This window comes from Macrosteles quadrilineatus, unplaced genomic scaffold (genome assembly GCF_028750875.1).
Source record: "Macrosteles quadrilineatus isolate MER2022 unplaced genomic scaffold, UCM_ALF_1.0 Scaffold_2__2_contigs__length_208266976, whole genome shotgun sequence".
In the NCBI taxonomy this organism is placed as follows: domain Eukaryota; kingdom Metazoa; phylum Arthropoda; class Insecta; order Hemiptera; family Cicadellidae; genus Macrosteles; species Macrosteles quadrilineatus.
The window spans coordinates 183,910,812-183,927,795 of NW_026542595.1; the positions used below are offsets into that span (position 1 = coordinate 183,910,812).

The 16,984-nt window shown below is 35.0% G+C and overlaps 1 protein-coding gene across 1 annotated transcript in view; it reads right to left on the reverse strand.

Moving 5' to 3' along the window:
- The window catches only part of LOC128985995 (40S ribosomal protein S4), a 31,191-nt gene extending 22,454 nt beyond the window's left edge, over positions 1–8,737 (reverse strand). The window contains exons 1-4 of the mRNA XM_054406041.1: positions 8,681–8,737; positions 3,764–4,022; positions 2,670–2,767; positions 2,051–2,222 (exon numbers count right to left, since the gene is read on the reverse strand). Of these exons, the coding sequence (XP_054262016.1) occupies positions 2,051–2,222; positions 2,670–2,767; positions 3,764–4,022; positions 8,681–8,683 (532 nt within the window). The 5' untranslated portion in view covers positions 8,684–8,737. The remainder of the gene's footprint in view (positions 1–2,050; positions 2,223–2,669; positions 2,768–3,763; positions 4,023–8,680) is intronic.
- Positions 8,738–16,984: the final 8,247 nt, after the last annotated feature.

A 16,984-nucleotide genomic window follows, 5' to 3' on the forward strand; every position in this document is an offset into this window, starting at 1 on the left:
TGCCCATCTTCAAGAAAGGGAACCCCGCACTGATGGAAAATTTTCGCCCCATTTCTATCCTCCCTATCTTTTCTAAGGTGATGGAGACTGTGATGAAGAGACAACTCCTCTCATACTTTGAAAATAATGGCCTACTGGTGGACTCACAGCATGGCTTTCGTAGTGGTCGATCTACCACCTCCGCACTCCTGAGCCTGGTCGACACCATATCCCAGGCCTTTGAGGAAAATGAATCGGTCCACCTCAGCCTTTGTGACCTCAGCAAGGCTTTCGATGTTGTGTCACATGACATCCTTCTGGCCAAGATGAGAAAGTATGGTATCGGTGGCGCAGTTTTCTGCTCTCTTGCGGACTATCTTGGCAACCGCAAACAAATAGTAACAATTATGGGTGCTTCTTCTGCTATAGGCTCTCTTCCCCATGGAGTTCCGCAGGGATCGGTCCTGGGCCCTCTTCTCTTCACAATAATGATCAATGACCTTGCTACAACCAGCCATGCCCTCCTTTTTGCAGATGATACCACCTTGGTCACAAAGGGGAAGAACATCGACCCGCTGCTGGAGGAGGCAGACAACACCCTGAGGCTGGCCAAGGACTGGTTTATAGCCAACAAGCTTAAGATCAACGAGGAGAAGACTCAGATCCTTTTATGTTCCTTGAAGATCGGTCTTGAGGAAAACAGCGTGAAGCTGCTTGGGTTCTGGATGGATTCAAAGCTAAGTTGGCACCACCATATTGAAAAGGTATGTGTAAAGCTCTCTAGAGTTCTCCACCTTTTAAGGAAGCTTAGAACCACCATTACCAGACCGTATTTGCTAGCGGTGTATCATGCGCTGTTTCACAGTCACCTCACGTATGGCCTGATTCTGTGGGGCCATTCTCCATGGACACAGGAATTACTTCTGCTACAGAAAAAGGCGCTGAGGATAATAACATCTTCTGGCTACAAAGCGCACTGTCGTCCCATCTTCCTGGAGCTGGGTGTGTTGACTGTTTATAGCCAGTATGTCCTCAATGTCTTGATCCTGCTGAAGGTTAATATTCACCATTTTGTTGTGAGAGACAATATTCATAGTCACCATACCCGTCAAGCTTGTGACATTGATTTGCCGAGATGCCGCCTAGCCCGCTCACTGAAGAGCTATCCTAGGTCTGCGATAAGGTTTTTTAATTCCTTGCCGGTGCATGTACGCGACCTGGACCTAGACGATTTTAAGACGGCCCTACGTGACAGGCTGGTAAATAGGCCTCTTTACAGCCTTGAAGAGCTAGGCAACGAGCCACTTTTTAGCCATTGCCACAGTGTAAATAGTGTGTAAATAGTTTTATTAGTATTAAGTAAATATGACGCAGTCATACCGATATCATCGGTCAACGACACAGACTTCAAGTATTCAAGTATTCAAGTATTCAAGGCTTGATCGGTAGGAAGATTATGCAACAAGATGTGTATATCATTGCAAAAATAGTAAATTTATGGGCTCAAGGATCATTAACATATTAAAACAATAAGCCTATTATTGTCTGTCTAGACAACGGAAAGCCCTAAAATTTCTACATCAACATTTTTTGCTGATAAATAATTTTCAAAAAATAACTTTAAAATCAACAGATGTAGTGAAGGCCTAAAAAGTTTTAGGTTTATCTGAGTATCTTAGTTCCATATGAGTGAGGTTGTGTCACGGCCTAGAGTCCCTTTAAGTAGTGTTTACCTTGAAGTAATTCAACTAATTAACTTGTACAGTATAGGTATAACCTATAACAAGACTCTCATGGGGATTATTGAATAAGACTTGTTATCAAGGTTGACTTCTTTTTTAGGCTTACATGTGATTAGGGGTCAAATAAATTATAGTTGATTTGAAAATGGCACTTGTTATTAATTATCTATGTTCTTGTAATCAAGGTTCCACTGTAACTAGATGAAAATTAGAAACCTAAATAAACCTTTAAGGTCAAAGGTGCCTCCTGATTCCTCCTGGAGCTAATTCTTCTTTGCATAAAGCACCTAAAAGATATTTGATATGATTAAAAATGACACCACACTAACCTGAGTCGAACCTGATGTAGTCGGTGATCTTGGAGGTGGCGATGTCCAGCTGGATGGTGTCGTTGACCTTGATGAGAGGGTCAGGGTATCTGATGGTGCGGCCATCGTGAGTCACCAAGAACGGGATGCCCTTGGGTCCTGTCTGAACCCTCTTCACCTTGCACAGCTTGTACTAAAAAACAAAAGAGATTTATGCTTACATTAATTCCTTTTGATACTTTTTCTCTTTACAAAGGTTTGGAATTTCTTTTGTTACTGAACACAAGGTAAGTATTTTGCTTGATTAGTTATTTGCAACACACTCAAATCAATGCTAAATAGTAAAAAATATTTAATTCTATGTAATGGCATAACATAAAACAATATTAGGCCTATGTTCCATTGTATAATAGGTTAGATTACACAAGAGCGGAAAATCCAGCTTTTCATGTGATGTAGTGACATAGTAGCCTAGATCTAGAATGCGGTCAAAAGATAAGAAGGTTAAAACTGGATAAGAGTGTAGGCATAAAACTAAATTTGGAGTAGGAGGTAAATCTTGTGGTTAACAACTAACTTTGTTTAAATTATATTTTGAACTAGGACTAAAACATAGGCCTAAGCAAGTAACTCTGATTACCTTAGCCTCCTCGGCAGTTATTCTGTGGATTGTGAATCTTCCCTTGACATCATAGATCAGACGGAAGAACTCTCCAGTCTTCTCAATTGTGACGACATCTGAAAAAGATTAACTTGATAAACTCTAATTTAACTGTCTTCAATTATTATGATTCAACTCAACTAGATCTTCATGGACTAAAAAACAAGTACCGGTATAGATTTATTAATTTTTTTTTATTATTACAAGTCACAAAGTAGATAAAAATAAGCCTTAATAACACATAAAATATATAGGCTACAGGATGATTGGTACTCAGCGTGACAAATTTTTTTTGGAAGTACAAAGTAAATGAAGTCTGATGATGCATATATTAAGTAAAGTTATTTAACAAGGTACCTAGGCCTACTGAAAACATTTTCAGTGTTTACTATAATAGGTGCGTTTAAGTTTAAAAAGGAGAAATAGTCTTAATCCTAAGAACACCGATGATTTCATCCAAATTACCCTTTGAATTCAAGCGACTACAATTTCCTTTGCGTCTTACTATAGATAAAACATATTCCCTTAGTTTTTCTTGTGTTGATTAGTCTATGGTCTTACTTTTGCAATCATTACTATTAGGCACAAGGGCAATCCTATTGTTGGTTTAAATTTGGTAAATATGCATGTTTTTCACATGGACAACTAACTGTATGTTGGATGCTCACGTGGTGGTAGGTACGCCCAAAAACTTAAATATATTTATACACCTAATGAAAAAACAAAAATCATTGTTTGTCCACTGACAATTAAGTAGGCTAAAATAAATATTCTATTTTTGTTTTTGGTATACATTATCATTATTTATCGTCTAGAACAAATTCCATATAGCCCTTAACTAATAGTTATTAGCGCAGCAACGTGCGTCAGGTAACTGCTAGTAAAAAATGTATGTCATCTCTGAATACAAATCCACAAGTTAAAAGTTTATCAATAAATTAGGCTAAGCGAGGGCTCTGCAATCCAGATTTGATGAATATTTTACTCCAAGGCTAACTTATTAACCACAGAAAGAAGCAGTAAAATAAAATTTGTCTTGACAAAGAAGATAACACAAGTTTTTAATTTCTTACCCATGAAACCAGCAGGGTAGTTGGGGTCAGTTCTTACTTTTCCATCTACTTTGATTAACCTCTGCATGACGATTTTCTTCACCTCGCAGTTGGTGAGGGCATACTTCAAGCGGTTTCGCAAGAAGATAACCAGTGGTAAAGACTCTCGCAGCTTGTGAGGCCCTGTGCTCGGTCTCGGTGCGTAAACACCGCCCAGCTTGTCCAACATCCATGCTTTAGGCGCATGAAGACGCTTCAAGTGCTTTTTGGGCCCACGAGCCTACAACCATTGTTAATATTAATTAACAACTTTGTATTCGTCTGTGTAGACTATGTATGCCCAAGAATTGTGTTTTTTTTTATATTTTATTTGTTTTGCCTGTTATTAAATTTTAACGTTATGTAAGTAAACACTAAGATCCTTAAAATGTGCCATGAGGGTTCTAGTATTAAATAAGGGTGCTTCCTGTACGATAAATTTAATACAAAATTCTTTTAAGCAATCAATACATAGCCTATGTCTTGGCTCAGAATAAAGTAATGCATCACACAAAATTCAGACGCAAATTACCCAAAGATGAAACATCACGGCCAAAAACTAGGTTTATGCAAGATTAAAATTGAAGTTGTGGCCTACGTGGTAAGTTAAGTTACTCTGTATGGAGGGTGTTAAAATCTCAAACGCATCAGATTACCAAAAGTAGGCTCCTACTAAAAATCATGTGTGTTGGTATCAAACATTGAAGTTTTGCAATTACAGTATTGAATTTTTTGTGTCAGTGTGACACATTATGATGTGACACATTATTGATGGAAATTCACTAATAGAATCAATGTTTATGAGTGATAATGATTTTTAATTGTTGATTCAAAAAGCATACGGTAGCCTGATTTTTTTCCCAATAAACCTAGCCTATTTTAAAATTTAGTACCGTAACTCAAAGCAGCACAGGTCTAATTTATTATTTGTTAACCCTATTAATCTTACAGCTACAGCTATTATTTCTAGACATTAATTTGCTAAAATGCAAATTTGTTATACAATTTATATAGTTTCAATGAACTTTCAAGCATAAAGCCATCACAAACCGCCATTAACCAACAAGATCCCAATTCAAATGGTTAAAATCCATAATTAACCCTAAGAATGTTGTGAATTTTATTGTCTCTACTTGACTTTGCTCTATAGATATGGACGATTCCAGATTGTCTTTATTTTCTACCTTGTCTTTATTTTCAACCTTGTCTTTATTCCTACCTTGTCAACATAAATGATATGTTGACAAGGTAGGCCCACTCGTGGGATCATCCTATGCACCAAATTACTAAGTTATTAACCACTGTAAAGACCACAGAACTATAACTTAAAACTGCAATCGGAAAAAGCACCAATTCCAGAAGCCGAGATTATTCTAACTTTCATTATTTGCAATAGGCTGACTCTTTAAGTTCCAGGCCTATCACGGTTTTGCATTACCAAGGGTGGTACAATATACTTTTATTCAAGTTTCAGGATTACCGGTATCATGTTAAGTGCCTGAACTACCTAACAGGTATGTTTAGAACCAGGAGCTTCTAATAGGCCTACCAGAAGAATGTAAGTTAATACCAATTAAGTTAAGGTGGCCTAACATAAAATTTAAAACATAGGCTAGACCTATTTATATTTTACTGTTTGAGATAAGTTCTCAAATACCCAAGGGTCTTTGGCTCAGTTAACAAAATATGCATCAGATCAATCAGACGCAAATTACCCAAGATAAATCATCATGGCCAAGACTCGTCTAAAGATTCCAATAGGCCCAAGTTAAGTAAAAAATGTAATTTAAATTTAAGGCCTATTAAGTTGAGTAAATGGCCTGGCTTAGATAGGCCTAGAGCTTATGTTTAGGTACATAACAGAGTGTTCAGCACTTTGTACGACTTACTTAGGCCTAGGCCTACTTAACTTAAGTAGTAAAACTTAAGTTAGCCATGTTATTACATTTTTTTAAGTTAAAACAAGTAGTCTTAAAGTTAGACTCCGAAGACTAGGCCCTCGAGCCTACTTGAGAGAACCAAGTAGGCTACTTGTATGAACCGTGGTACTTAGTGGGGTAGGCCTAAGTTTGTTTTAAGATTCGCCTAGGCAGTGCTCGACTTGTAAAAAATAAGGTGCCGGAACTATAGCCCAACCTATTTATTGTGGTTTATAGTAGTGATGGGGCATTCAAATACTTATTCGAATACAACCAAGGTATTTAAAGATTCAAATACTTCTGGCTGTATTCAAATACTGACATTCGGCTGGGTTCAATAATACTTTGAAGCCAAACCAATCTAGTTTGAATAGCCGGAATGAATGAATTTGAATTCGGCCGATGTGTTCCGAGTTTGAATACACTGAATACTAGTGTTATGAATACCTTTTGGTTAATTCACAACAACAACTTAACGTTTACTTACATGTTTACACGTTTACTTTCCTTACTAGGAATGGAATCTTTACTGTAGCCTACCCGACTCAGGAGGGATTAATAAATTGTCTCTCCTTAAAATGTTAAATTTGGACACTACCAGCATGTGTTACTTACATCATTATTTTATAAAATAGTTCAATGAAATAATGAATAGGTACTGTAACACTGTTTTAAAATAGAAATTCACTTCTCACTAAATCTGTACGGTAATGAATATAATGAATACTTTTGTCTAGTTATTTCACAATATAACTTAAAATTATTCATTAGGGGTAGGCCTACTTACCTAATTGAATGAGAGAGAACAATAATCTATTAAATTCGGGTTTTAGTTTGTTTGAAATTTAACCTATAGGCCTATAGGCTAAGTTAGAGAAGAACTGAACCTACATTTATTTTCATTTAAATTTATTTATACTTGAATGGCAACAATGCTTTGATTTACAAAAGTAGACTTGGGAAAATAGAAATTGCCATATTGGTTTAGGCCTATTTACACCATGTAGCCATATAAGTACTTATTCGAATAATTCTAAGTATTCGAACACATATATTCAAATTCTCAAAAGTATTTATTATTCCATCACTAGTTTATGGCCTACCTATGCCTATTCTTGTACCTATTTAAGTTTAACTTATGCTCATATGTATTTTAAGTTAAGTTTATCTTTTCGAAAGAGGTACCAGTACCGGTGCGTTCCCCCGCAAATCTAGCACGGAGCCTAGGCTATAAGTTTAGGCTTTAGCCCTCCAAGTGTCCATAGTTTAGGCCTTAATGTCCACCTATTTTTGGCGCATTTGCAAGGTTTTATTAAAACGGATCTGAGAAGCTTAAAACAACGTTAATTCTAATGTTCTATATACCATTTTGTTTGGAAAATCATGGGCTTCAATATCATACATAAAACATAAGGAATATTTGTTTCAAAAAATTTATTTGGGTAAAAAAAAAAAAAATTTTGGAAAAATTGAAAAAAAAAATAAGTTTGCGCTCAATGAAATTGTACCTATAAATTATAGGCCTATAAATATTTGAATATAGCCACTTTGTTCTAAATTTTATGAGGATTACAAATATATAATAATATATAAGGAAGTAGATTTGCAAATAAATAAGTTATGGGCAAAAAACAGATTTCAGTACATAGCGTTTAGCTAAGAATGCATAGCCTAACCATAGCTAGGAATCTGGCTGATAATTTACATCAATATCACTACCTACTTCTTCAGGATCATCAACCAGCACTTCAAAACCACTTAAATCTTCTTATAATGCACCACGTATATCACTACTTTTGATTTTTAACACTAAAACAATGATAAACGTAATAAAACACATCAGTCATCGGTCCGAGGGTAACCTAGCTGTTTACAAACACAAACACATCAGCTGTCTGCTACAATTACGATCGGCTCAGAGAACATACAGCGCTGAGACAGACCTCTGGAGAAAGCTTAGAATATTACGAAAAGAACGATACCTAACTCGATCCAGTTCAATCCGATTCAGTCAGTCATAGAGCCTTCGCCGTAAACGATGTCTGCGTGTCGAAAAATCGACAAGTAACACTACACAAAGTGTGCTGCTTGTCAAATTTTCGTCAAGTAACACTGGGAGGGTTAAGTTAATATTTGTGTTATCAATGGTTAAAAATACTTAGCCTATCCATGGCTCAACTAAATTCCCATAGTGTCACAAGTATCCCCACCATCACCATCTTTGTTTGAATGGCTGTTTCTAGGTTATAGCCTACATGCACGTAGGCCTACACTGTGTAACTTAATCATGCTTATCTTTCTTAATTGAGAGAGATTAAGTCATATGATAGGCTATGCTTTGAAAATAATGAATAAAACATTTTGTCACCACTAACTTTGGCCTAGTCCTCAGCTTCACTTCGCCTAACATAAAACGCAGCTAGGCACAAATTACAAACATCAGATTTTACAAAAAATTAAAAGTCTAACTTACTTAGCCTATATTTTACTGAAGGCCTAACTTACTGTCACTGTTTCATAAATCGAATGCCTGAGTTAGGATTGTCTAGTCAAATCATTGTATCTATGTAGGCCCTACCTTTGTACTATGTTTAAATGAGTTGAGTGGCGCAGGGTTTATAGGCTAGGTTCTAATTGAATTGGAATGCGTTTAACTGCAACTGCGAAAGGTTTGCACAGAAAATGTTTAAAATTAATTTGGATAAATAACATTAAAAGAAGGTTCCATAAGATACTTGAATACAATATGAGTGTCAGATACTTTCTAAAAAATCTTGACACCTGGCTAACGGCATACAGAAACGTTGAGTTTTCACAATAGGTTAGGCACAAGATAATTACTTAAAAATTGTATGAACGGTTAGCTTACTTTGAGGACTAAACTTTACTTGTATATACGTCTTATTACTTAACTTTTTAAAGATATGAGGTGGATTCAGGTAGATTACAATTTGTAAAATTACTGCCGAAGAGTACTCACCATGTTGGATGAAGGGAGGAAAGAACCTTTAGCTCGTCATCAAGAAGAACAACAAAGAGCTAAAACCGGAACACAATGCTGCCAATGCCAAAAACCTAACGTTCCGCATTACTGTATATATATATATATACTAGCGGAATAACCGTGTTTCACTATGGAAACTTTCAGATTAATTGACATTTTAAATAGTAGTGTTTAAGTTCCAATAGCCTTCAGTTAACGATTCAGCTACAACCTGTTTTGCAAAAATCGATGTCATAAAGCAGCTATTATAATAATGTCTCAACCGGTCCCCGTCACTGTCGTATAGTGAGTTTGAGAAGTAGTCCCAGTTTCTCACATTTTCAACAATTGCTTCTCACACAGTTATTATTGTGTGTCCTATGTGTGTTAGGTGATGAAGTGATAAATGAGAATGAAGTAAATAAACACGCTTCATCTTATCTGATCACTTAAAATATTAACTGTCTACTTTCGTTTCCCAGACATTATTTTTTGCGAAATAAACCATACGTATACAATAGGTTTTTATAAACATTTTATAAAAAAGAAAAATGAATTACGCACTTAAAAAATAAAACTCCTTATTCACACACTATCAAAAATTATTTATTATACAAATTTCCTCATTTATAAATATAAATATATACATGACAGTTTATTGTCAATGCCTTTTTATGTACACAATGACAAATAAATTATTCTGATTCATAGCAAGTATGCGGAAAATCACCTCAATACCAGGATTTTGTTTCAGGGTTTGAAGAACAAAAACACCAGTGGAAACTTTACTGGTTACACTTTTAATGTGATGGTGAAATTTCAGCTTTTCGTCCAATGTCACACCAAGAAACTTTACACTTTGGGATGAGGTCCCTACTTTGTCTTCTAAAAGAACATTAAGGCCAATCCATCTTTACCCAATCTTTAAAGATTCAAAGAAAAATAGAAAGTGGAAGAGTACAAAAAAAAACTAACATAAACTAAATACATACTTGTAAATTAAATACCCCCGCCGCAGCAAACATGCAGACTAAGCGAATTTCAACTTGTCTGATTACTTTTTTGCTAAAATATTTCCATAAATAAGACATATTTATTCCCTATTTAAATAACATTAGATTTAACCAGTGCTTAGGTTTGCTGCTACGGGGAAGGTAAAATGTTTTTTGACACACACACACACACAAATATATATATATATGAATTTGAACGGATTGTGTTTTTGGCCTCTAGGGACCTCAAAATGAAAAATTAAATCTGTCCCGGGTCCATAGTAGTAGTCTTACCATGAGTACTACGGTAATAGCTTATTCCCCATATGGGGAATTCGCTAAAAAAGAAAACTGTTTGAGATATTTTAAATGTGAATTACCAAGTGGGAAATTGGTTAGCTTATAACCTAAAATATTGTAAAGTAAGAGCTTAACTGATATGTTTTATTTATAATCTATGCTAAAAACTAACTTGAATAACTAACCTAATTCTTCTGTATATGAAGTTACTTAACTACAATGAAGCATGCTAAAGCAAACATGAAAGAAAAAAGAAAAATCAAGTACTTTCAAATTTGTTGTTGTTTTGTGTGCCGATTTTTAAATCAAAAGATTTAAAATCCGCGACAGGCAATGGACAAGTCAGTCCAACATGACGTAACGCGGAAGGATACGAACTGGAAGACCGTTGGGAGCCGTGCCGTGTGCAAACGTCTCGTCGTCACTCGTGGCTCAGCACTCGCGTAGTCAACATGTGAAGTCGCGTTTTGTCGCTGGTGTAGGACGTATTTATTAATATCTTAATTCGTAGCTCGGAAATTAGCGTTCGGGCGGAAATTGTACGTGCATCAAACGATCGCAATCGTCAAAATTTCGCCGAATTGCATTTGGGGGTGTGTTTTATTAGTATTAAGTCGAGACAGTTGAGATGCCGGATTGATTGTTCGCGTTCGTGATGAAAATTCGTACATGCATCATATCGATAGCAAATGTCAGTTTCTAGCGAATCGCGGGTCGTCGTGAAGGTATTTTCAATTGAATCATTAAACGCCAGCTCGAAAAAAAAAAAACAAGAATTAATAAGTCCTACACCAGAAAAAACCGTGTCGTGATGTTCCGCTCGGTCAGACAAAAAGTCACAAAACCACGAGTCAGTTTTTAAATGTTCGGTACCACGCGTGAATCTTCGTCGGAATGAATGTTAATGTGTCGACATGTGTACGTAAGTAAATGTTTGTGTTATTTGTGTTTTGGTGTTAAAATAGTCTTGCCAATCTGCCACATTTTTTCACATGTACCACTCGTTTTACAAGTTATGAATCATGTTTTGTTTGGTCTGAGATTTTCATGTTTCATTTGGTCTACTTAGAGCACATGGTCACGATTCAGGATAAAATGTTTTATTAAATTTGGTCATGTCATACAAAGAATTTAAGTTATAATAGTGAACCTAGTCAAATGAAAATTATTTATTAAATTGAATTGAAATGGTATATTAATTTAAAGAGCAATGTTTATCTGTGATATTATTATTTTTGTATTCTATGTAAAGTCAGATTCTATCATCATCAGTATTATTATTTAAAACGTTTGAATTTCATGTGTAGAATAATTTTTGAACAGTATTACATTTTTTAATAGTGAGAGTTTGATTGTGTAACGTAAATGGGGGTAACAGAGTGCTCGGTCGAAGGCTAGGGTTGATAAAGGGTCATGAGGATAGACTCCCATTAAATTCATAAATATTAAATACTAAATAAAAAATTATCAAATAATCGACTCAGCAGTCGATTGGCCCCGTTGCACTGATCAGCAAGGAGTGATGTAGATCACAAACCTACATAATAGTCCCTGTTTGATTAAATTGTAAACTGGCCAGTTTGATAAGTACGAACATCTTTGGGGAGTCTGGTGATCCAAAACAAATAAATAAAATCATCAAGGCTAGGTTTTCCCGAGACTTTGCAGTTTTAAAAATGAACAAACCGCCAATTTGAACATTCAATCTTGCAATCAACTCTCTCACTCTCTCTTTCAAAATATTGTTAAATTGTGCACAAAAAAGGTTATTACATTGTTTATATTTGTTACTTGTATCACAGCTCAATTCGACTCATTATACAGTATTTTTACAAATCACCATCTTTTCATTATCCTGTGTTTCATCTGTTAGTATCATTAGTATAAACTGGTAAAGTAAAGAGGTAAATGGCTTAACTGAAAGAGGTATACAAAGTATTCACAATGAGTGTTGATGATCACATTTTGTAAATATATTTTGACAGTGCAATTTTTATAAGCTCAGTTCATAATGTTTAATGTTAAATTGGTGAATTCATGAGCAATCGGCTTAACCGAATCCAGTATATATAAACATCTTGAAGTCATACTTTTGATAAATATTTCCTGTACAAACAGTTTCACAAATATTTTCAATCAATATTTCAATATTATTATTTGCAATTTTACAGTTTTACAGAGTATCAATTCATATCACAATCTTTCATCAGAACAGCACATTTTAATTCATGGAGTGCTCAAATAGACACATCTATTAGTTTTAAGAAGTGTTAGAATTAAGCTGAAGAAGGTGTGAAGGAGGACAACATATCAGACCTCTCACGGTCCATAAATCGGACTTCTGGGATATTTAATTACAGGGCCCACACTTAACATCTTTATTTCCACTGCGCAGCTCTGTGATTGTAATGTCCTCAGTAGTTCAATTAAAAGTGTAAATTAAATTCATTAAAACCCCACCAGGGGGCAACTTTTTGTTATACTCACACCTGTATGGAATAGCCAAATTGCATTACATAAAGGTGTGAGGTGATTTTGCTTGATGGAATGATCAGTTAAGTTAAGAGTATATTTTGAATATAAGTGAAGAGTTTTTTTTTATTTTTCTTTACATTTGTTGGTTCTGTCCAGTTCTGTCTGGTCCCTTACTTCGATGGTCCCTGGTTGTGGTTTGGGTTATAGCGTCTCGGTTTCCCCTTCCAGGAACTGATGAGAACCTCTTTAGAGAAGGAGTGGGGGGCTTAACGTCACTCTGCTCTTTAGGGAACACCATTACGGGGTCGCCGGAATTTTTTCCCCCTGGAATTTTACCCCCTGGGCAAAGCTGACGTCACTATGACGTAGTAACCTGAGTGGCCGAAAGTTTGTTCGCGGCCGGAATTTTACCCCGCGGATTTGGAAGTCTAATGGAAATAGCCAGAGCGTGATTAATTGGATTAGCGATAAAAACTAGACAACTGAAGATGTACGGGCCGGATTTTTAACCCCGCATTTTTACCCCCGGAATTTTACACAAGCGTCTACAGCCTGACTGATCACTTATTGCAAACGAAAAAACTGGCCCATGAAGAAGAAGAACCATCTTGTTGATGACTGCGGTCTGTCGTCTGTTACTTAGCAGCGTAAACAAAGTCAAACAGACCACCAGATATAACATAACCTCAACCCTCAAAGCCAACTAATATTTTGTTGAATATTATTTCACCTTGAATCCTATTATGTTATATAAATATAAGCTATTTTTAATTTTGACGTTATTATTTATCTTATTGTTCTTTAAATTATTGCTACACCATTTGTTACTTTGATTTCCAAATTAGTAAGTTAGGTTCTTAACAAACTACACACGTTCATACTTTCTTGGATATGAGGGTTAGAGGATTAATCTAGTTTAAACCTACCAGGATAGTACCGTAGAATGGGGTGAATAGAAACAACAGGGTGAATAGAAACAAAACTTCAATGAATGATTCACATTTTTATAACTTTGTTATACATTGACTTTATATAAGGGAATTATTTCCCCCCATTATAACCATATCCTATCTACCTGGGAAAAATTATTTCAGCATATTGGTATCACTGCTTCGGATGTTGGATGATGCGAAACCTCATTTGAAAATTTTGGCGAAAAACATTCTTTTTAAAACTTTCTCTCCAAGTATGAACCTATTACATGTATTTATGTTAATAACCATTTTTTATGTTGTCTTAGGTATCTTAAAACCAAGTGTGTTAATAGATTAGCCCAGATAGCAAAAAATACTTGATTAAAGCTTGAAACAAGTTTGATTTGTCAAATCTGCAAACTTGAATCAAGTTTGCTCGGATGGGTCCGTAAACTTGATTCAAGTTAATATCATGCGTCGAAGTTCCCGCTCTTCCAGTTTGAATAAAATTTGAAACATCTAATTTGAATAAAACTTGAAATTTCTAATTTGAATAAAAATTGAAACATCTTATTTGAATAACACTTGAACTATCTAATCTAAATATAAATTGAAAAAATACTTGATTCAAGCTTGAAATAAGTTTGGTTTGTCAAATCTGCAAACTTGAAGGATCGGGTTTGTAAACTTGATTCAAGTTAAAATCATACGTCAAAGTTCCCGCTCTTCCAGTTTGAATAAAACTTGAAATATCCAATTTTAATAAAACTTGAAATTTCTAATTTGAATAAAAATTGAAACTAATATAATATAAATACCTCGTCACAGCTCTGTAGTTTCTGTAGATTACAGCTGTTTCGGCATCAAAATGCCATCCTCAGATATACATACATCCACCTGAATTGGCGTCGTTAAACTGTACACATACACGAACACGATAAAAACACGTAAAACAAGAGACAGGCCTGTCGCGTACATGATTGCTACGAGTACGGAAGCTGACCGTTACTTTTGTTAGTCACAATCCTTGAGTTTACTTAGTTTGTGCTAATAAGAACTTACCTTGATGGATAAGAAGAAATAGGCCTAGATGAAACTTAATAACAAATCAGCTTTAACAATATAATATTATAACTTGAACAACTCAGCACCAGAATATCGATATTCTCAACTCAATGAGAGAGATTGAGAATGAATCACTTACAAATACACAATAAACAAAACAAAGCAATATGGCCGATGGCATCTTCAAGTGTCGGTCCCACCGTTAGCGCCGTTCCCGCTCGGAATTATGGGTAACTTACACTCGACTCCAATTCGAATCCAACGTGATACTTAAAAGCTGTAATTTCAAACCAACGTAAGCGTAATGGAAGTGCATTGTGGGTAATATTACACTCGACTCGGATTCGAATCTAATGTGATATTTCAAAGCTGTTACAAGCAAGTGCAAGCGTAATAGTAGTGTGTTGTGTATACTCGAATCCAGTTTGAATCTAATGTGACATTTCAAAGCTGTTAATTCAATCCACTGTAAGCGTAATTCAAGTGTGTTACACGAAGTTGACATTTGACTCGAGTTTGAATCTAAAGTGACAGTTCAAAGCTGTCATTTCAAGTAAAAGCAAGCGTAATTCAAGGCTTGAAGCAAGCTTACGTGCTATCTGGGTAGCCTTAGAATAAACTATATTTTTTTACTTTATTTTTATTTTAGGTAATGTCATGATTTTGCAAAACCAGGGTAAATAGAAACACTTTTTTTAACCCGTGGTGCAAATAAAGGTGGACCTGAAAACCCCCCAAAAAAGAAAATAATTACCAGAGATGAAGATGATTCCACATCAGTCACACTTCTCACTGGAAGAAAGTGACAAAGACGAACAATTTGATGAAGAAGAACCAGCATACCTAGCTCAAGACATCAGTGAGTCTTCAAAGTTGTCCCTTCATGATCATGCAATTGTCAAAGTAATGGGGGAAAACAAAACTTGCTAGGTATCGTTTATATGTTGCAAAAGTTATTGAATTTAACGAGGAAGGATAAATAAGAAGATTCATCAAGAAAATTGCACAAACCAACAAGTTCTGAGAGACAGATTAAGAGGCCCTCTTCAAAGTCGATGACGTAGTACGTCGGCTTCCAACTCCCAAGCCGTGTACAACTTGTAGATTTAAGGGAGTGTTGTATTTTGAGGAAGATTTGTCTGATTTTACTCTTCATTTAGTTGGTTTCTATGTAAGATTTTGTAACTCTGATTTCACCCATTGTCATTTTATGTTTTCCGATTTGTTTGGATAAAGGTTTATGAAAACGATGTTTTTATACTTCGTATTATAAATAAATGTGTTAATTAACTTTAAATATTTTTATTTACAACAACGTAAGCTAACAAGCATAAATTTTATGTTTCTATTGCCCCTGGTAAGTGGGGAAAAGCAACAATCATCAATTTAACACAGTGTTTCTATTCACCCCAAAATGCAGGGTGAATAGAAACAGCCATATTTTATTTTTTTTCTGCTTAATGGTTAAAAAGAAAAACAAATTGATAACTGGTTTGAGTAGAGGAGTCCAAGACCGGAAATATGAGCTAGTGTTGAAAATTTAAAAATTAAAAATATCATTTTTACAGAAGCTTAAAAGTCAAAAAGTGTTTCTATTCACCCCATTTTACGGTATAATTATAGTATAATTTTATGTTAACAAACCAAATTTAATTCTGATTAGATTAAACCAATGGCAAATCTATAACACTAGTCCTAATGTGTTGAATTGAATTGTCCTCTATGCTAGGCTTGGCTAGGAAATAGGAACTGAATGGGTTGTAATAATTAAGTAGGCTAATCACTGTTTTAAGTAAATTTGGGTACAGTTTCTTAACTGGGCTATGCTAATATCGATTGATGCTTCATGCGAATTTTTCACCATGAGCAGGTTTGGTTGGTTAGGTTAGGTTATGATAGTTTAATTTTATAATAGAGAACTCCCATACCGATTTGTATAGTTTTAGTTATGACATGACTATTTAATTTTGCAAGATCTTTCACAGGGAAGATTCTTGGTCAAGACACTTATTTATATTATCCCTTTTACTAATTGTTCAAAGTACTGAACAGATTGTAAAATAAAATTAAGTTAAAAAAAAAAAAAAAAAAAAAAATATTTAAAAGTATCGATTATTGATCAATATTTTGAATTCGATAGTTTCAATCGATATTAGCATAGCCCAGTTAAGAAACTGTACCCGTAAATTTAATTTGGCGTAAATGTTCCGTCATCAAAGCTACGAAAATGTCCCATTAAAGTGGTATCTACAAAAATCAATACAACACAAATTCTCAACTTAAAATTACAAATTTTTGAAGTAGATTGGAAAACGTTGCCTCTTGTATTCACTTCACTGGAATTGGGGGTTGTAATTACTATTGTCATTAATTTATTGTTTATACTTCCATACTTACATTACATTTCAAGTATTTAAATTTTACCTTTTTTATGTTTGAAAGGAAATACAAGGTGGTGTGTTGCTAGCCTACTTAGTGGTTAGTGTCTTCGACTTCAGAGCAAGAATGACAGGTTCGATTTCTGACACATCCACAACATTTGATGGGTTTGGACC